The 14460-nt window shown below is 38.2% G+C and overlaps 1 protein-coding gene across 2 annotated transcripts in view; it reads right to left on the bottom strand.

The window, feature by feature from the left end:
* The window catches only part of ttc13 (tetratricopeptide repeat domain 13), a 63028-nt gene that overhangs the window by 32565 nt on the left and 16003 nt on the right, over positions 1–14460 (bottom strand). For both annotated transcript variants that reach the window (XM_072580405.1, XM_072580406.1), the window contains exons 3-10: positions 13687–13762; positions 10367–10437; positions 9878–9943; positions 8891–8983; positions 8652–8768; positions 5274–5384; positions 3766–3848; positions 1819–1960 (exon numbers count right to left, since the gene is read on the bottom strand). In XM_072580405.1, coding sequence (XP_072436506.1) covers positions 1819–1960; positions 3766–3848; positions 5274–5384; positions 8652–8768; positions 8891–8983; positions 9878–9943; positions 10367–10437; positions 13687–13762 — 759 coding nt within the window. The remainder of the gene's footprint in view (positions 1–1818; positions 1961–3765; positions 3849–5273; positions 5385–8651; positions 8769–8890; positions 8984–9877; positions 9944–10366; positions 10438–13686; positions 13763–14460) is intronic.

Genomic DNA, 14460 nt, shown 5'->3' on the forward strand with positions numbered 1-14460 from the left:
GATTAACAGAGTTGAGACCGTAACACTGGAAGCAGCAGGGTACACTGCTAAACTTCACACCAACAATCCTGGAGTCAAGCTATTTTCAGTGACTTGTGGTAGGGATGTGAACTGACAACTCCACTAGCTGGACTATTAGGAAGGGGAGAGTGAGGGTTAAAACCATAGCGATGCACAACAATCTGATAGTTTAACAGGGAAGTAAGGGACCTTTTTTTTGATATTGAATGATATAGCTACACTGTGTGTTTAAGGTCTGGGCTAATGCAATGTTAGTCGCAATTTGACACTAACTAGAAAGCAAACTTGCAAAGATATGGATATTTAAGCACATTTAAAATGTACCAAGGGATCTAAACTCTCAAAGTATGATGCTTTAAGTCTCATTAAAAGCATTTTGTTTAAATCAATCTGCAGTAAATACCCTGGACCAAGGCAACAGAATGTCCTTGTGGCTCAGACCATCAAAATAAAATGAAATACTTTGATTCTCAAAGATAGACTAATCAAAAAACATCACAGTGGCACGGTGGCTCAGTGGTTAGCACTGCTGCCTCACAGCACCAGGGACTGGGGTTCAATTCCAGCCTTGGGTGACTGTCTGCGTGGGTTTCCTCTGGATACTCCAGTTTCCTCTCTCAGTCCAAAGATGTGCAGGTCAGGTGAATTGGCCATGCTAAATTGATCATAGTGTCAGTCGCATTAGTCACAGGAGAAATGGGTAAGAGCGGGTTACTCTTCGGAGGGTTGGTGTGGACTTGTTGGGCTGAAGGGCTTATTTACACTCTACAGGGAATCTAATCTAATCTACACATTAAAAAAGGCAGTCAGGTCTGTGGTGGAATCTTTTCAGTGATTTAGGCAACAAATGCAAGTTAAGTTCAGTATCTGGCATTATCTGAATCCCAAGATGAGAGATTTGTAACTAACAAGGAAGCATCATCACATCTCTTTCTGCTAATTTCAAGACTCCCATTTTTTTGCTGTCACCTTGGACATGTTGAGGAAAACTGGATGCCAGACACAACATCACATTTTTCACATTAATATCATCGGGAAAAGGCATTTTGGTCAAATGGCTACAACAGTTCTCTAAAGTATGATGAAATATGTTTAAATTTATGCACATACATAGGCTTGTTGGGACTAGCTAGCTCTTCATTATGAATTAGAAAAAAAACTAGATACATGCCAACTTTTGAGTCAATTTTTTTGTTTACAAGGCAATTATGGTTTTGACTGCTCTGTTGTCAAATGCCAATGTAAGCTCACACCTACATTAAAAAAGGAAAAGAAAAACAAATCACAAAAAATTCCGGTTGGTTCATAAATATTAACAGCAGCATTGATATACGAGAGAAAGTCCAAAACCTTCCAATTTCTCCAACCCTGAGTAAATGTCAAAAAGTACATCAGCATGATGGCACAGTGGTTAGCACTGCCACTTCTCAGCACCAGGGACTCAGGTTCAATTCCAGCCACGAGCAACCATCTGTGTCGAGTTTGTATGTTCTCCGCGGTGGGTTTTCCGGACATGCTCTTGTTTCCTCCCACAGTCCAAAGGTGTGTAGGTTTTGTCGGTTGGCCATGCTAAAAATTGCTTTGTAATGCCCAAGAATGTGCAGGTTAAGTGTATTAGCCATGGTAAATGGGATGGGGTGCAGATCTGGCTGGAATGCTCGACAAAGGATCATTGCAGACTCAATAGGCTAACGGGCTTTTTTCTGCACTCTAGGAATTGTATGACTGAGTGGGAGGAGAAATGAATCTGAAAAACCTTTTAATATCAATTGGAAAACCTCTAGGAATATCGCATACCTTAAAGTCAGTCAAAGCATCCTGTACACTGCCATGATGATAAAGCATCATTCCTCTCAACTGAAGGGACTGAATGTGGTTCTGATTCAATATTAAGGCCTTTTGGAAACTTTCCATAGCTGCTTCAAAGTCACCCAATTCTCTGTAGAAAAATACAGTATTACAATAGAATGCATTAGCCTCACATGCCAACTTTTCCCCACAATTAACACTAGTAAACTTGCCCATCATGAATAAATAATGTCAATTAAGACAGTTTTCCAGTTATATTAAGCAGCATTTGTTAATACAAATTAACGAGTTTGGAGAAAGACAAACACTGAAGGTTAAATCAGGGATCATGCTATCTGAATAAAGCAGAGGAGAAGTGTTTACCACCTTCATGCTGGCTTTAGTTGAATTCCAAATGGTACTGAAGTTTAAAACAATCCCTTCTCAAATACATTCTGAATTCTTAATGGCAAGTCAACTATTAGATAAAAGCACAGGCTGGTGGCTAGCAAGCAACAAGGAGCTAGTAGTATAACTCTTACTTTACTATGCCTGCATCACTCAATGGACACTCTATGAATGTCACCAGAACGTGAAATTCTAATAATTCTTCAGAGTGTACTTAGGCTGAAATAGAGTCCCATTCATAGCCAGCTTGGAAAATTGTCAAGTTCACTCGCATGCTCAACATCAATCAATCTTTACTTATCTTCCTTCAGTTTTAACGGTGTATGCTAAATCCTCATTCAACAGTGTCTCAAGATTGCAGAACAAACTTTCAAGTCCAATGTGCCAGGAAAACAGAGAAAAATAGTTGGACTAACAAAGCAGCTATGTGCTCAAGCTGAACTGTGGTCTCAGCTTGTACCAAACATTCCATAAAAATGGACACACCTCTCATTCCCTACTTGCAAAGGGAGCAGAAAATATTGTAAACAATCATGAGAGAACTACAAATTTTACTAATTACCACGTTAGTCAAAACTGAGTAAAGTGTTCTTTTTCCAGAATACAAAAGTATTTCATTGCCTTAATCTAGGCCAGACTTGCTCGAAGAAAAAAGCATTAAAATCTGACACATTCTAAACCAAAAAATGAATGTGAAGGATATCATATGTGGAGCTTAGATGTTCACTTTGAACATGTGCGTGGAAGAGTTGTATTTATGTAGATCACTAAAATAATAATTTGAAGGTTGAATTATTTCAGTTTGGTAAGAAAACTGCAAGTACAGCGAGAAATGATCCCCCTGTGGAGTAGAGAGTCAAAAACCACAAGACATGGGAACAGTGGTTATGTTGTCACAGTAGAATCCAGTGCGGTGGGTTAATGATCCTGTGACACGTATTCAAATCTCAGCAGACAATTTGGTTAATGGATGAAAAAGGTGGTGGTGTCCATGTGACTACCAGATTGTCACAGCATCCAATAGTTCACGAACATCTCTGTCCTTACCCAATCTACCCCATTAGACTACAGCCATATGGTTGATTCATAACTGCCGTGTCCGTTGTCAAAAAGTCTCATCACTGCCTGTGAGAGGGCTGTTAGGGAAGGGCAATAAATGCCAACCTTTGACAGTAAAAGCTACTGCTTGAACGTATGAAATAAAACACAAACTGGACACAAATGAGTAAATGAGTAAGTAGGGGAAAAAAGTGCAGATTGATTTTTTCGAAAAATGTTGAAGATCTTAGACTTTGCACTCTTAAAAAATTAGCTCAAAAATGCTGAAGGCCCTGCTCTAGCTAAAGCAATTTTCTGTAATATCATCGAAGAATCAGTGGAGGAGTAAGCTCGTCTAACAATCCCACCAGCAGATCAAATTACAGAAGTCTTTTGTTGTTGGTCTGTACCCTCATATTTGTTCCAATTTAGTGAATAAAAATCAACTAAGAACTGAATTAAAAGCACTTTATTAATCCCCCTTCCCACCAAAACCAAAACTAAACAAACCTGTAGGCTTGGCCCAGACTTCTATAAGCATCCGTAAAATCTGTTTTGAGTTTAATGGCATCTTTAAATGTATCAATTGCTTCCTACAAGAGCAAAGAACAAAAACAAGATTTATTTTACAAACTAATCACGTGAAACAAATACAAAGTGCCTATTTTACAGCAGAACTTTCTCTAAATCATTATTTAGATCAACCAATTAGCTGATCACAAACTGCAAGTGATTGATACAACTCACTATGAGAACAGGATATATTTTAATATAGAGTCGAGTGTGGTGCTGGAAAAGCACAGCAGGTCAGCCAGCATCCAAGGAGCAGGAGAATCGACGTTTACTGCACAAGCCCTTCATCATTACTGATGTGCTGCTGTGCTTTTCCAGCACCACGCTCTCAACTCTGATCTCCAACATTTGCAGTCCTCACTTTCTTCTATATTTTAATATACCAAAAGCAACACTGTGGCCCAGAATACTGAGCCTCAACACACTATAGCGTAAATTAGTAAAATGTCAACTCCCTCTGTCAATCATAGGAATTGCATGGAGCTGAAGGAGACGGTTGGAGAAATGCTCTAAGAATTGCCTTAAACGTAGCCTCCAGATGCAGTCAGTGGTTGAATTCTAAGAAAGAGCTAATGCTCATTAAACCAGAAAGGGTCAATACAACAAAATGTGCTGCACCAGGTACTGAGGCTTCATTTTAAGTTCACTTACAAGCAACCTTTCTGTGAGCTATGGAGTAAACAAGGAATTTTACATCCCCAAGTACTAACATTTCAATACTCAAGGGTTATTTACATAATCCTTCTGGTAATTTTTCTTGTGGTCTTGGTAGAGAAGCTGTAGAAGTATTGCATCAAAAATGCATGAAATAGCATTTCTGCAAAATCAGTAAATATATATATATTTAAGAGATAATGGCTCCAGAAAATAAAAATATATAACTTTAACTTCCAGATACTGTCACATTACAGATGAACCTCGATTATCCAGCTTTCGAGTACCCAAATATTGGATTATCCAGCAAGATCGCAAGGTCTCAATGCTTGGCTAAACTACGTTTGCTGGCATTCGATTATCCAGAATTTAATTAACCAAACAAAATACTTCCCACTCACGTCCTTTGGACAGTCGAGGTTCCTCTGTACTTAGATATACAGTTCCTTCAAAATCTGCAAGGGAGATTAGATTTAAATCAGCTTGAGGGGAAAACAAAACAATGCAGGACAATGAATTGATCCAGCAGTTAAGACTCCTGAAGGACAGACAACAACTTTTATAGATGGAAGTTTACCACTCTTGCATCCCAGTAGGTCAATTCTGTTCTCCAGAGAACAGCTCACAAGTTGTGGAAATATTGCTACCTAACAATTTAAATGACTTGTCAGCTATCTAAAAAGGTATAATTATAAGTGAATACCTCAGCAGCACAGGTAATTCTGGATTTCTCAAACACATAAAATTGATGGATTTGGTTCAATATCCTTATTCTTACATAATACACTTACCTTCAGCATACCTCTGTGATAGAAGGTTAAACCTTTGTACAGCATTGCAATTGGTTGATATTTCTTCATTTCTAAAGACAACTGGAAATCTTCATGTGCTGCTGCATAGTCCTGGATGATATAATTACACAAAAGCTATAAACCTACTTAAAACTTAGAAATAAAACCAAAGTTTTTAAAAAAAAAACGTGGTAACATAACTATTCTTCCAAGTTGATTATCCAAACATATCAAATACTAATTTCCTTAATTACAGAGTTTAGTGTGATGGAGTGCACATTGTAGATCAGTCATGCCTTCGATAAGGACAAGTGCCATGTGGAATGGGAAAAAGGAAAAATATCAAGTTGCCCTAGGACCTATTTATGTCAATAAAAACACAAATTCTTTCAATAAATTCTCTTAAGTGCACAAAAATACAAAATAGGGGAGAATAGACCACTTAAGCCTGCTCGATCATTCAACAAGATCATGGCTGATCTGTCTGTGCCTTGCATTCCATATTCCAATCTACATCAGATCTGATAACCTTAGGAAGGGGAATCTGATGTTATCAACCTTGCCCTGAAGAGGATCAGAGACCCCTGCTTCCACTACTTTCTAAGGCAGGGAGTTCTTAACCCTGAGGAAAAATATTCTCCCAAAATTCTGTCATAAAACAGCAACCACTAATTTTAAAACAATATCCTTTGGTCCTGGACTTAAGAACAAAAGGTAACATCCCTCCCACATCCACCTTGTCAGAACTATTCAGAATCTTCTACACCAGTTAAGTCATCCCTCACTTGTAAACTCCAGTGGAAACAAGCCCAGCGTATCAAACCTGTCCTCATGAGACAACCCACTCATTCCAGATATCAAGTAAAAGCTCCTCTAAGGACTTGATGGGATGCATCCTAAGAGATTAAAAGAAGGAGCTTCAGAGATAGTGGATGCACTGGAATCCATCCATTCTGGAAAAGTTCCAGATTAGAAAACTGCCAACTTAACACCTTTATATTAAAAAAAAGGAAAGGAGATAAAAAAAAATTTCGTTAGAGATGTTATTACACACCTCTGGAGCAGGTGGGATTGAAACTGGGCCTGCCAGTTAGCTCAATGTCTGCTATTGAGAAATGTTAAGAGTACATTATAAAGGATGTAATAGCAGAGCAATTAGAAATGCATAATACGATCAAGTAGAGTTAACATGGCTTTAAGGGAATTCATGTCTGAGAAATATATGATAATTCTTTGAGGAAGTGACAGATAGCTAAAGGGGCAGCAGTGGATGTAAAATATTTATATTTTCAGATGTTTGAAAAGGTATCACGTTTTAGGTTACTTATTAAGCTAAGAGCCCATGGTGTTGAAAATAGTACATTAACATAAAGAGAGGATCGGCTAATTATCACAGGATAGGGAACAGAGATAAGGGGTCATGTTCAGGATGCAACCTATAATGAATGAAGGGTTATAGGGATTAGTGCTGAGCCACAATTACAATATATATTAATCACCTGGATGACAAAGTAAATGTACAATAGTCAAGTGTATGGAAGTCAAAAATAGTTGCGAAGGCAGGTACTCAACCATCTACAGAGGGATATAAACAAATTAAGCAAATGGTCCAAAAAAAAAAGTCAGATAGAATAGAATGTGGGAAAGTGATAGATAATGCAATTTGGCAGGAAGAATAGAGAACCTGATTATTATTGAAATGGAGAACGACTTCAGAAAACAACAGTAAACAGGATTTGGGAGTCCTCATGCATAAAGCACAAAAAGCTAGCATACAGGTTCAGAGGGTGATCGAGAAGTCAAATGTAATGTTGGCTTTTATTTCAAACGGAATGAAGTGTAAATATTGGAATATCTTCCTTGAACTAGTGAGATTCAGCTGGAATACTGTGAACATTTATGGGCCGTTATGTAAGGAAAGATACAGACCAGCATTGAAGACAGTCCAGAAAAAGTTCAGTAGGTTGAAATCAGGTATGGAGGGGATGCCTTATGAGAGGAAATGGAGTAGACTGGACTTATACTGCTTGGAGTTCCGAACAAGGAAAGGCAACCTAATGAAATGTGCAAGTTGCTTAGGGGACTTGACAGGATCAACGCTGAAAAAGGTTGTTTCCCCTTCTGGGAAGGTCGAGGATCAAAGGGCATAATCTCAGAATAAGACACCACCCATTTAAAATACAGATGAGGAGGAATTTCTTGGAGAGTAGTGAATTTGTGGAATTCTTTACACAGTGACTCAGCCTCTACAGCCCTAAGTACATTCAAGGTTGATACAGACGGATTTCTAATCAGTGTGGTGCTGGAAAAGCACAGCCGGGCAGGCAGCATTCGTGGAGCAGGAGAGTCTACCTTCATCAGGCTTCTGCCTGAAACGTCAATTCTCCTGCTCCTCGAATGCTGCCTGACCAGTTGTGCTTTTCCAGCATCACACTCTTCAACTCTGATCTCCAGCATCCTCAGTCTTCGCTTTATCCTAGATTTCAAATCAGTAAGGGAATCAAGGAGAAAAGCTAGAAAAGTGGATTCCTGAGTGATCAAATCAGCCATGATCTCAAACAGTGGAGCAGATTCAATGGGCTGAATTGGCTTGCTCCTGCTATGTCTTATGGTCTAAGACATTTACTTCCTCCAGTAATAAAGTGTACTCACTCACATACAAATTTCTCTCTCCACTCCCTTTCACAAGGACGTTAATTCATTTATGAGTTATAGTTGCACTTTTACTAGTTGTGATTCAGTATTTCATCAAGTATCAACCTAGACTGTGTTTTTCTGTTTTTTTTTAAAACAGGAAGCTGATGTATAGCCATGCACTTTTAGTCACAATGTTTGGATGGTGATAACAAGTGCATATCTGACCAACTTTCCATTCACAAAAGGCACTATACCAAATTGTAACAAGCCCACTACCTTTTCAGCTAAGAGCAGTTAATTTAGCACAGATCCATGATCAGATGTGGGGACACCAGCTCTATGTGATTTACTTAATCATTGCTTGAATCAGCTGATTCACCCAGTAGGCTTGTCTATGGATCTGCTAAATGTTTCAGCAAGTGTATAAAAAATTGTCTGCCTCAAGAGTTTGGTTTTAATGTGTCTCGCCAACTATCATTTATGCTCATCACTTCACAGAATCAAACAATAATCTGGTTTTACCCTTTCTAAATGCTCCAACATCTTATTTATTTTCATGAGCTCCCTTTCTGCTTGACTGCAGGTTTAAACCTTCATTTTAGCTACAATTGTTGAAATATAATCTTATGATGTAACAAACACTCCTTACAAAATTCAATTTTTATGGCTGGGTTCTTAGGTTGTTACTGTAATACAATAATTACTGCTAACAACAGCAAGCATCATTATCTATGCACATACCTCAGATATGAAGTGAAGGGTGCCTCGATGTCTGTACAGACGTGCTGTTGGGCGCAACTGAATGGCCCTGCTGAGATCGTTCAAAGCTTCACTGATTCGACCCAGGGGAGACAGAATCTGCCAAATTAGAAAACAGGGATACCAGTATCATAATATGCACATAAACCACCCTAATTGCTTTTCATGACAACGAGAATGTCAGAACTATAATTAAGACAATGAACCAAAACAAATCTTACCTCTGCTCTCTGCTCAAATACCTCAGGTGCATTTGGTTCTAAGGTTATAACTCTGTTGAGGTCAAAGAGTGCAAGCTCAGCATTTTTGATATCCTGAAATACAAATTTGACCTTGAATACAAGTGAGTTAACACAGATTAATATAATGTATGTAATTTTGCTTGAAAGAATAAATCAGTGACTTAGTGCTCGAAAGGCACAAGTCTTATTGACGGAAAAAGCAAAAGGACCAGAGTACAAATATACCAAAGTAATGCTAAAGATAAGCAAGTGTTAAGTTTCATTTTTAGAGGGATAATAAAGTAACGAATGTCTGCTAAACATGTATCAAACTTTGGTTCAACCACGTTTAAAGAGTTCTGCAGAGTGAACTAAATAGAGGTCATTAAAATTCTGAACACATCTAACAGAGTTGGTTCAGACAGTGTCTCCTGCTATGGGGAAAAGCATAATTCGAGGTCATCGATAGGAAGTAAATCACCAACAAATCCAAAAGGGAAACCGTAAGGAACTTCTTTCTTCCAAGAGTGTTGACAACTTGGAACTCACTACCATTGAATGTGATTGAAGTGAATAATGTAAAAGCTTTTAAGGAGAAACAAGCCAGGCCTATGAGGAAGAAGCGAATAGATGGTGAGGACAATGATTTGGTCTAGGAAAGATAAGAGGATGCCCAGGTGAAGTATAGCAGAAACATCAGCATGAATAGGTTGGGTCATATATCAAATTCCAGTCATGTAATTGCGGTCAGTAATTTCCTCTCCTGTATGCTTACATTTCTGAAATCATCTTGGGAGATGGTGGCCAATCATTAACAAACAGCAAGTGGTATAAATAGCTTAAGTTTATAACACTTTACCAACAGATCAGCCTACTGGGCTTGCATAAAACTCATTCACAACTTCTAAATAAAGATTAAATCTTGCAATAAATTCATAGAAATATCACAAATCATACCTCAGACTTTAATCTGAATTGAATACTGACCTGTAGACCCTTCTTTCCATATGCTATTCCCCTTCCGTAGATAGCACCTACTAGTTCTGGGTTTCCCTATTCTCAGGCATCAAAATAAAGGAAAGACAAGTATTATGAATGTAGTTATGTCAAACAAATGTGTATCTGTACAGTGCTACACCCGTTGTACCATTATGACTCACTATATTTTCACAGTGTTATACCACAAATGGTATATTTAAAGTGAATATATATATTCACTTGTCCTGTCAGAGGGAAACATTCAATGCCTATGCCCTAATTTTCCAAAGTCAGGTTTAAAAAAAATACGGAATATGTGCGAAATTCATATGATGTTCAATATTGGCTCAGCAGCAAATATTCTATTACTCAGTCCCCACATGTTAAGAATCTAATTCACAAGCAAGACTTATGGAGAAAATAATGGCACATAAATATACATGCAGGACTAGAACGAGACTTTACAGTTTTGCTGTAGTTTTGGTAAAATGTACATACCTGTAGCAGTACTGAAAAGTGTTTAATTGCTTCATCGTACAAGTTGTTTCCAATTAAGGCATAGCCAAATGCTGAGAAATAAATATGAACTTAATTAAATATGCATTAACTTAAAAATGAATCATAATCTGAGGGATGTTGCAGTTAATTTCCAAAGAAATGAAGGGGATGCAGTATCTGTAACATATGTGAATTTCCAGAAAGTTTTTGATATGGTATCTTACACTAAGAGCCCAGATGTTAGAGATAGTAAATTAGCATGGATAGAGGATTGGCTACCTAACAGAACACAGACAGTTGAGGTAAGTGGGTATTTTCAAGAGGGCAACCTATAATTAGTGGAATAATCAGTGCCGGGGCCCCAGTTATTTATACTATATATTAGTGAGCCAGGTTTGCAGTTGACATAAAACTAGATGGGAAGGTAAATGCTGAGGATGACTGACAGGGTTAAGTGAATGGGCAAAATCTTGGCAGGTGAAATATAATGTTGTAAAATGTGAGTTATGCTTTATGGCAGGAAGAATAGAGTCGTCAATATTATTTAAATCAAGAAAGACAACAGAAAGCTACAGCGGAGGAGGATTTGGGAGACCTTTTACATAAATCACAAAAAAATTAGCATCTGACTTCAGCAGATAAGAGAGAAGGCCAATGGACTGTTGGCTTTTATTTCAAAAGGAACAGAATATAAAAACAAGGTGGTTTTTCTCACATTATTCAAGGACTAGTTAGACCACACCTGGAATACCGTGAACAGTTTTGGTCCCCTTACCTAAGGAAAGATATACTGGCACTGGAGGAAGTCCAGAGAAGTCTCACAAAGTTAATCTTGATTAGGTAAGGACTCTTATGAGGAAAGATTGGGTGGGTTGGGGTGTACTCATTGGAGTTCAGAAGAATGCGAGGCAACCTTATTGAAACATACAAGCTGCTCAAAAAACTTGGCAAGAGTAAAGGCAGAAAGTGAGAGAGTCAAGAACCAAAGGACATAACATCGGACTAAGGGGTCGCCCATTTAAAACAGAGATGGGGAGGATTTTCTTTTTTCAGAGGGTAGGAAATCTATGGAATTGTTTACTGCAGAATGCTTTAAGAGGCTGATTTGTTAAACCTATTTAAGGCCGAGCTACACAAATTTCTGATCAGTGAGGTAATCAACGGTTGTGGGAATAAGGCAATCATGGAGCTGAGTATTATCAGATCAGCCACGATCCCACTGAATGGTGTAGCACACACAATGGGCTGAATGGCAAATTTCCACTCCTATGTCTTAAAATAATTATTATATTTAAAACTTATTTCATCTTTTTTTTTAAGCAAATACCGATATAGCTAGCTTACTGAATGCAATGCATGAGGGAGGAGTATTTAACACACATGAATTCAAGATTAGCACCTTGTTTACAAACTACAAGTAAATATTAACAGTTGTCAAAGTCATCAATTTAAAAATTCAACAATTGAGCAATTTCAGTGTGTTCTGGAAACACAGGCTTAATACAGGTAGACAACATCCCAACAAAGTCACTAATATTCACATATTCAAAACAAACAAAATACTGAGCTCTTTATGTCTGTCAGATCGGAAAAGCCATTAATAGCAACATTCATTCATTGAATGCAATATACAAAAGTGTAAGATTTACTTCCTTTCTCATGCAGAGGGCTGATCAACAGAAACAATGCCAACTTTGATTGCCAAGTTAAGGCAGGAGCAATGCTTCTTGTTCACTATCTAACAACCTCAACAAGGATGTAAATGCAACATGGCTAATGAATACATTTGGTACCCCAACTAGCTCAACTAGATAGGCTTCACTGCTAAGGTTCAAATGTTAGCATTGGCCACTTGGGACAGATATAAAAAAGTGACCCGTGTTTATGAAACTATCCTTCGAGAGATTACAGAGATGGAAGTGAGCAAAGAGAAAAGGTATGTTGCAAAACTACATTTCTTTCTAATTGGGTCATGGTTTCTGCAACTTTTTAATCATCATTTGTCCAAATATATCACAAATGATCAACAGTGAACAATGACAGCACAGCTGAACCCAAATGGGGACACTGCTCTTGTGGCAGAGTGGTCATGTCTCGACCTCTGAGCCAGGAGGCTTGTGTTCAAGTCCTATCTGCTCCTAAGGTGTGTTATAACATGTCTGAATAAATTAATTGAAAATATTTACAAATAAATGTTCCCACTAGGGCCTATTTAATCTGATGAACTCTCTTTTTTAGCCACATTTGGAATACTGTGTGCAGTTTTGGTCGCTACACTACCAGAAAGACATGGAAGCTTTGGACAAGGTTCACCAGGATGTTGTCCGGTCTCGAGGGCATTGACTATGAAGAAAGGTTAAGAAGACTAGGATTGTTTTTACTGGAAAGACAGTGGCCGACAAAAAACCTGACAGAAGATTACAAAATTATGACAGGCATAGAAGGTTTTTCCCAGGTTTGAAGTTGCAGTTACAAAGGGGACAGGTTCAAAGTGAGAGGGGGAAAAGTTTAAGGGAGATATGCAAGAGAAGGTTTACACACAGAGTGCAGTAGGAGTGTGGAACGCACTGCTTGAAGAGGTGGTGGAAGCAGGCATGTTGGCGACATTTAAGAGGCAACTGGATGGTTACACAAATGCAGGTTTGGGGGGTGGGGGGGCAGGGGGATTGAGAGATACAGACCAAATAAAGGGCAGGACAGTTTTAGTTAGGGCATGATGCTTTACAGAGGCTTGGAGGGCCAAAGAGCCTGTTCCTTTGCTGTATTTCTCATGTTCTTTTGTTCTTATCCAACGAGGGATTCTGTGTCATAGTGGTAGACTCCCTACCTGTGAGGTAGGTGGCCTGGATCCAAGTTACACCTGCTCCATTAGTGTTTAATAACACTAAAAAAAGCTGATTAGAAAGTATTCAACACAGCATCTAAGAACTGTTTCGACAAAATATTTTAGGGGATCTTGAGGTGCAATAGGATTGTCCCTACCTTGAGCCCAAAGATTCAGGTTCAAGTCCCACCTGCCTCAAAGTGTATCCATAACATGTTCAAACAAGCTGATTTGACAAAAATTAGTACAGGTACAGATTAGGTTAGTGAGATATTCATAGCACTTCTCACAGGTGGCAGGAGCTAATGGAAGATTGTGCCTGCTCTTGCACCTTTCCAACAGTCAGTCAGTCAGTGATGGAACAACACTCATGCCTGTCAGGTGCAGGTCCTACAATTATCACTACAGTGGGAAACACGACAAGCTTAAATCATGTCTTTTCCTTGACTTTATCCAAATTAAAAGCTACTGATACAACCAACAAACTAACACATACCCAACTCTTCATTTGTATTCTCATCAATACTTGAAAAAGGGAATCTCTTTTGTTCAGCTAATGTTTTAGCTTGATTCTGAAATTGAGAAACAATGCATTGGTGCAGAGAATATATAAACAAACTGCAAAATATGTTTTAACTGTAAATCATTTCCATAAATTAAGGAGCAATTTCTGCCCAATACTGCTATCAATTCTCCTCAAAGAATGCAGTCCAGATGCCTTGCTTACATGCAGAATCTTATATTTGTTTGCTTTGATAAAAATTCAATGTAGTCCAACTGAGGCCATTTATGATGAAATCCTGTTGAACACTCCTTTCCTCTTATATAAATTAATCTCGGTTTCCAAAGTAACGGATTTGATTTTTCTCCCCTTACCAATTGCTGTTGACAATTCTAAATAAGCTGTTGGACATCAAAAATTCTGCTCCTTGCAAAACACAACCTATAAAATCAAAGAAAGAATTCTATGTCTTTTCTCACAGTGGCTTCCTAGTTTTACCAGTCAGTTGCAAAGCTAAGGGGAGTAAGTGAGCAAATTCTCTTCAACAGAACTGTCAGACCAGAAGGAGCTCCTCACAGGATTTGCATTGTCAGTTGAACATGGATGGTTGAGAGATGGGTTCTAATTAATCCCTTTGAAGCCCATATTACCAAAAAGATTTCAATAGCAAACAAGTTTTAATCATTTGTTAAAACATGCCCATCTATATTCAATTGGAAACTATTACAATTTTGGAAGATTTTCTGTCCTGAAATAATTGGTATCACA

This window comes from Chiloscyllium punctatum, chromosome 11 (assembly GCF_047496795.1).
Source record: "Chiloscyllium punctatum isolate Juve2018m chromosome 11, sChiPun1.3, whole genome shotgun sequence".
Classification (NCBI taxonomy): Eukaryota; Metazoa; Chordata; class Chondrichthyes; order Orectolobiformes; family Hemiscylliidae; genus Chiloscyllium; species Chiloscyllium punctatum.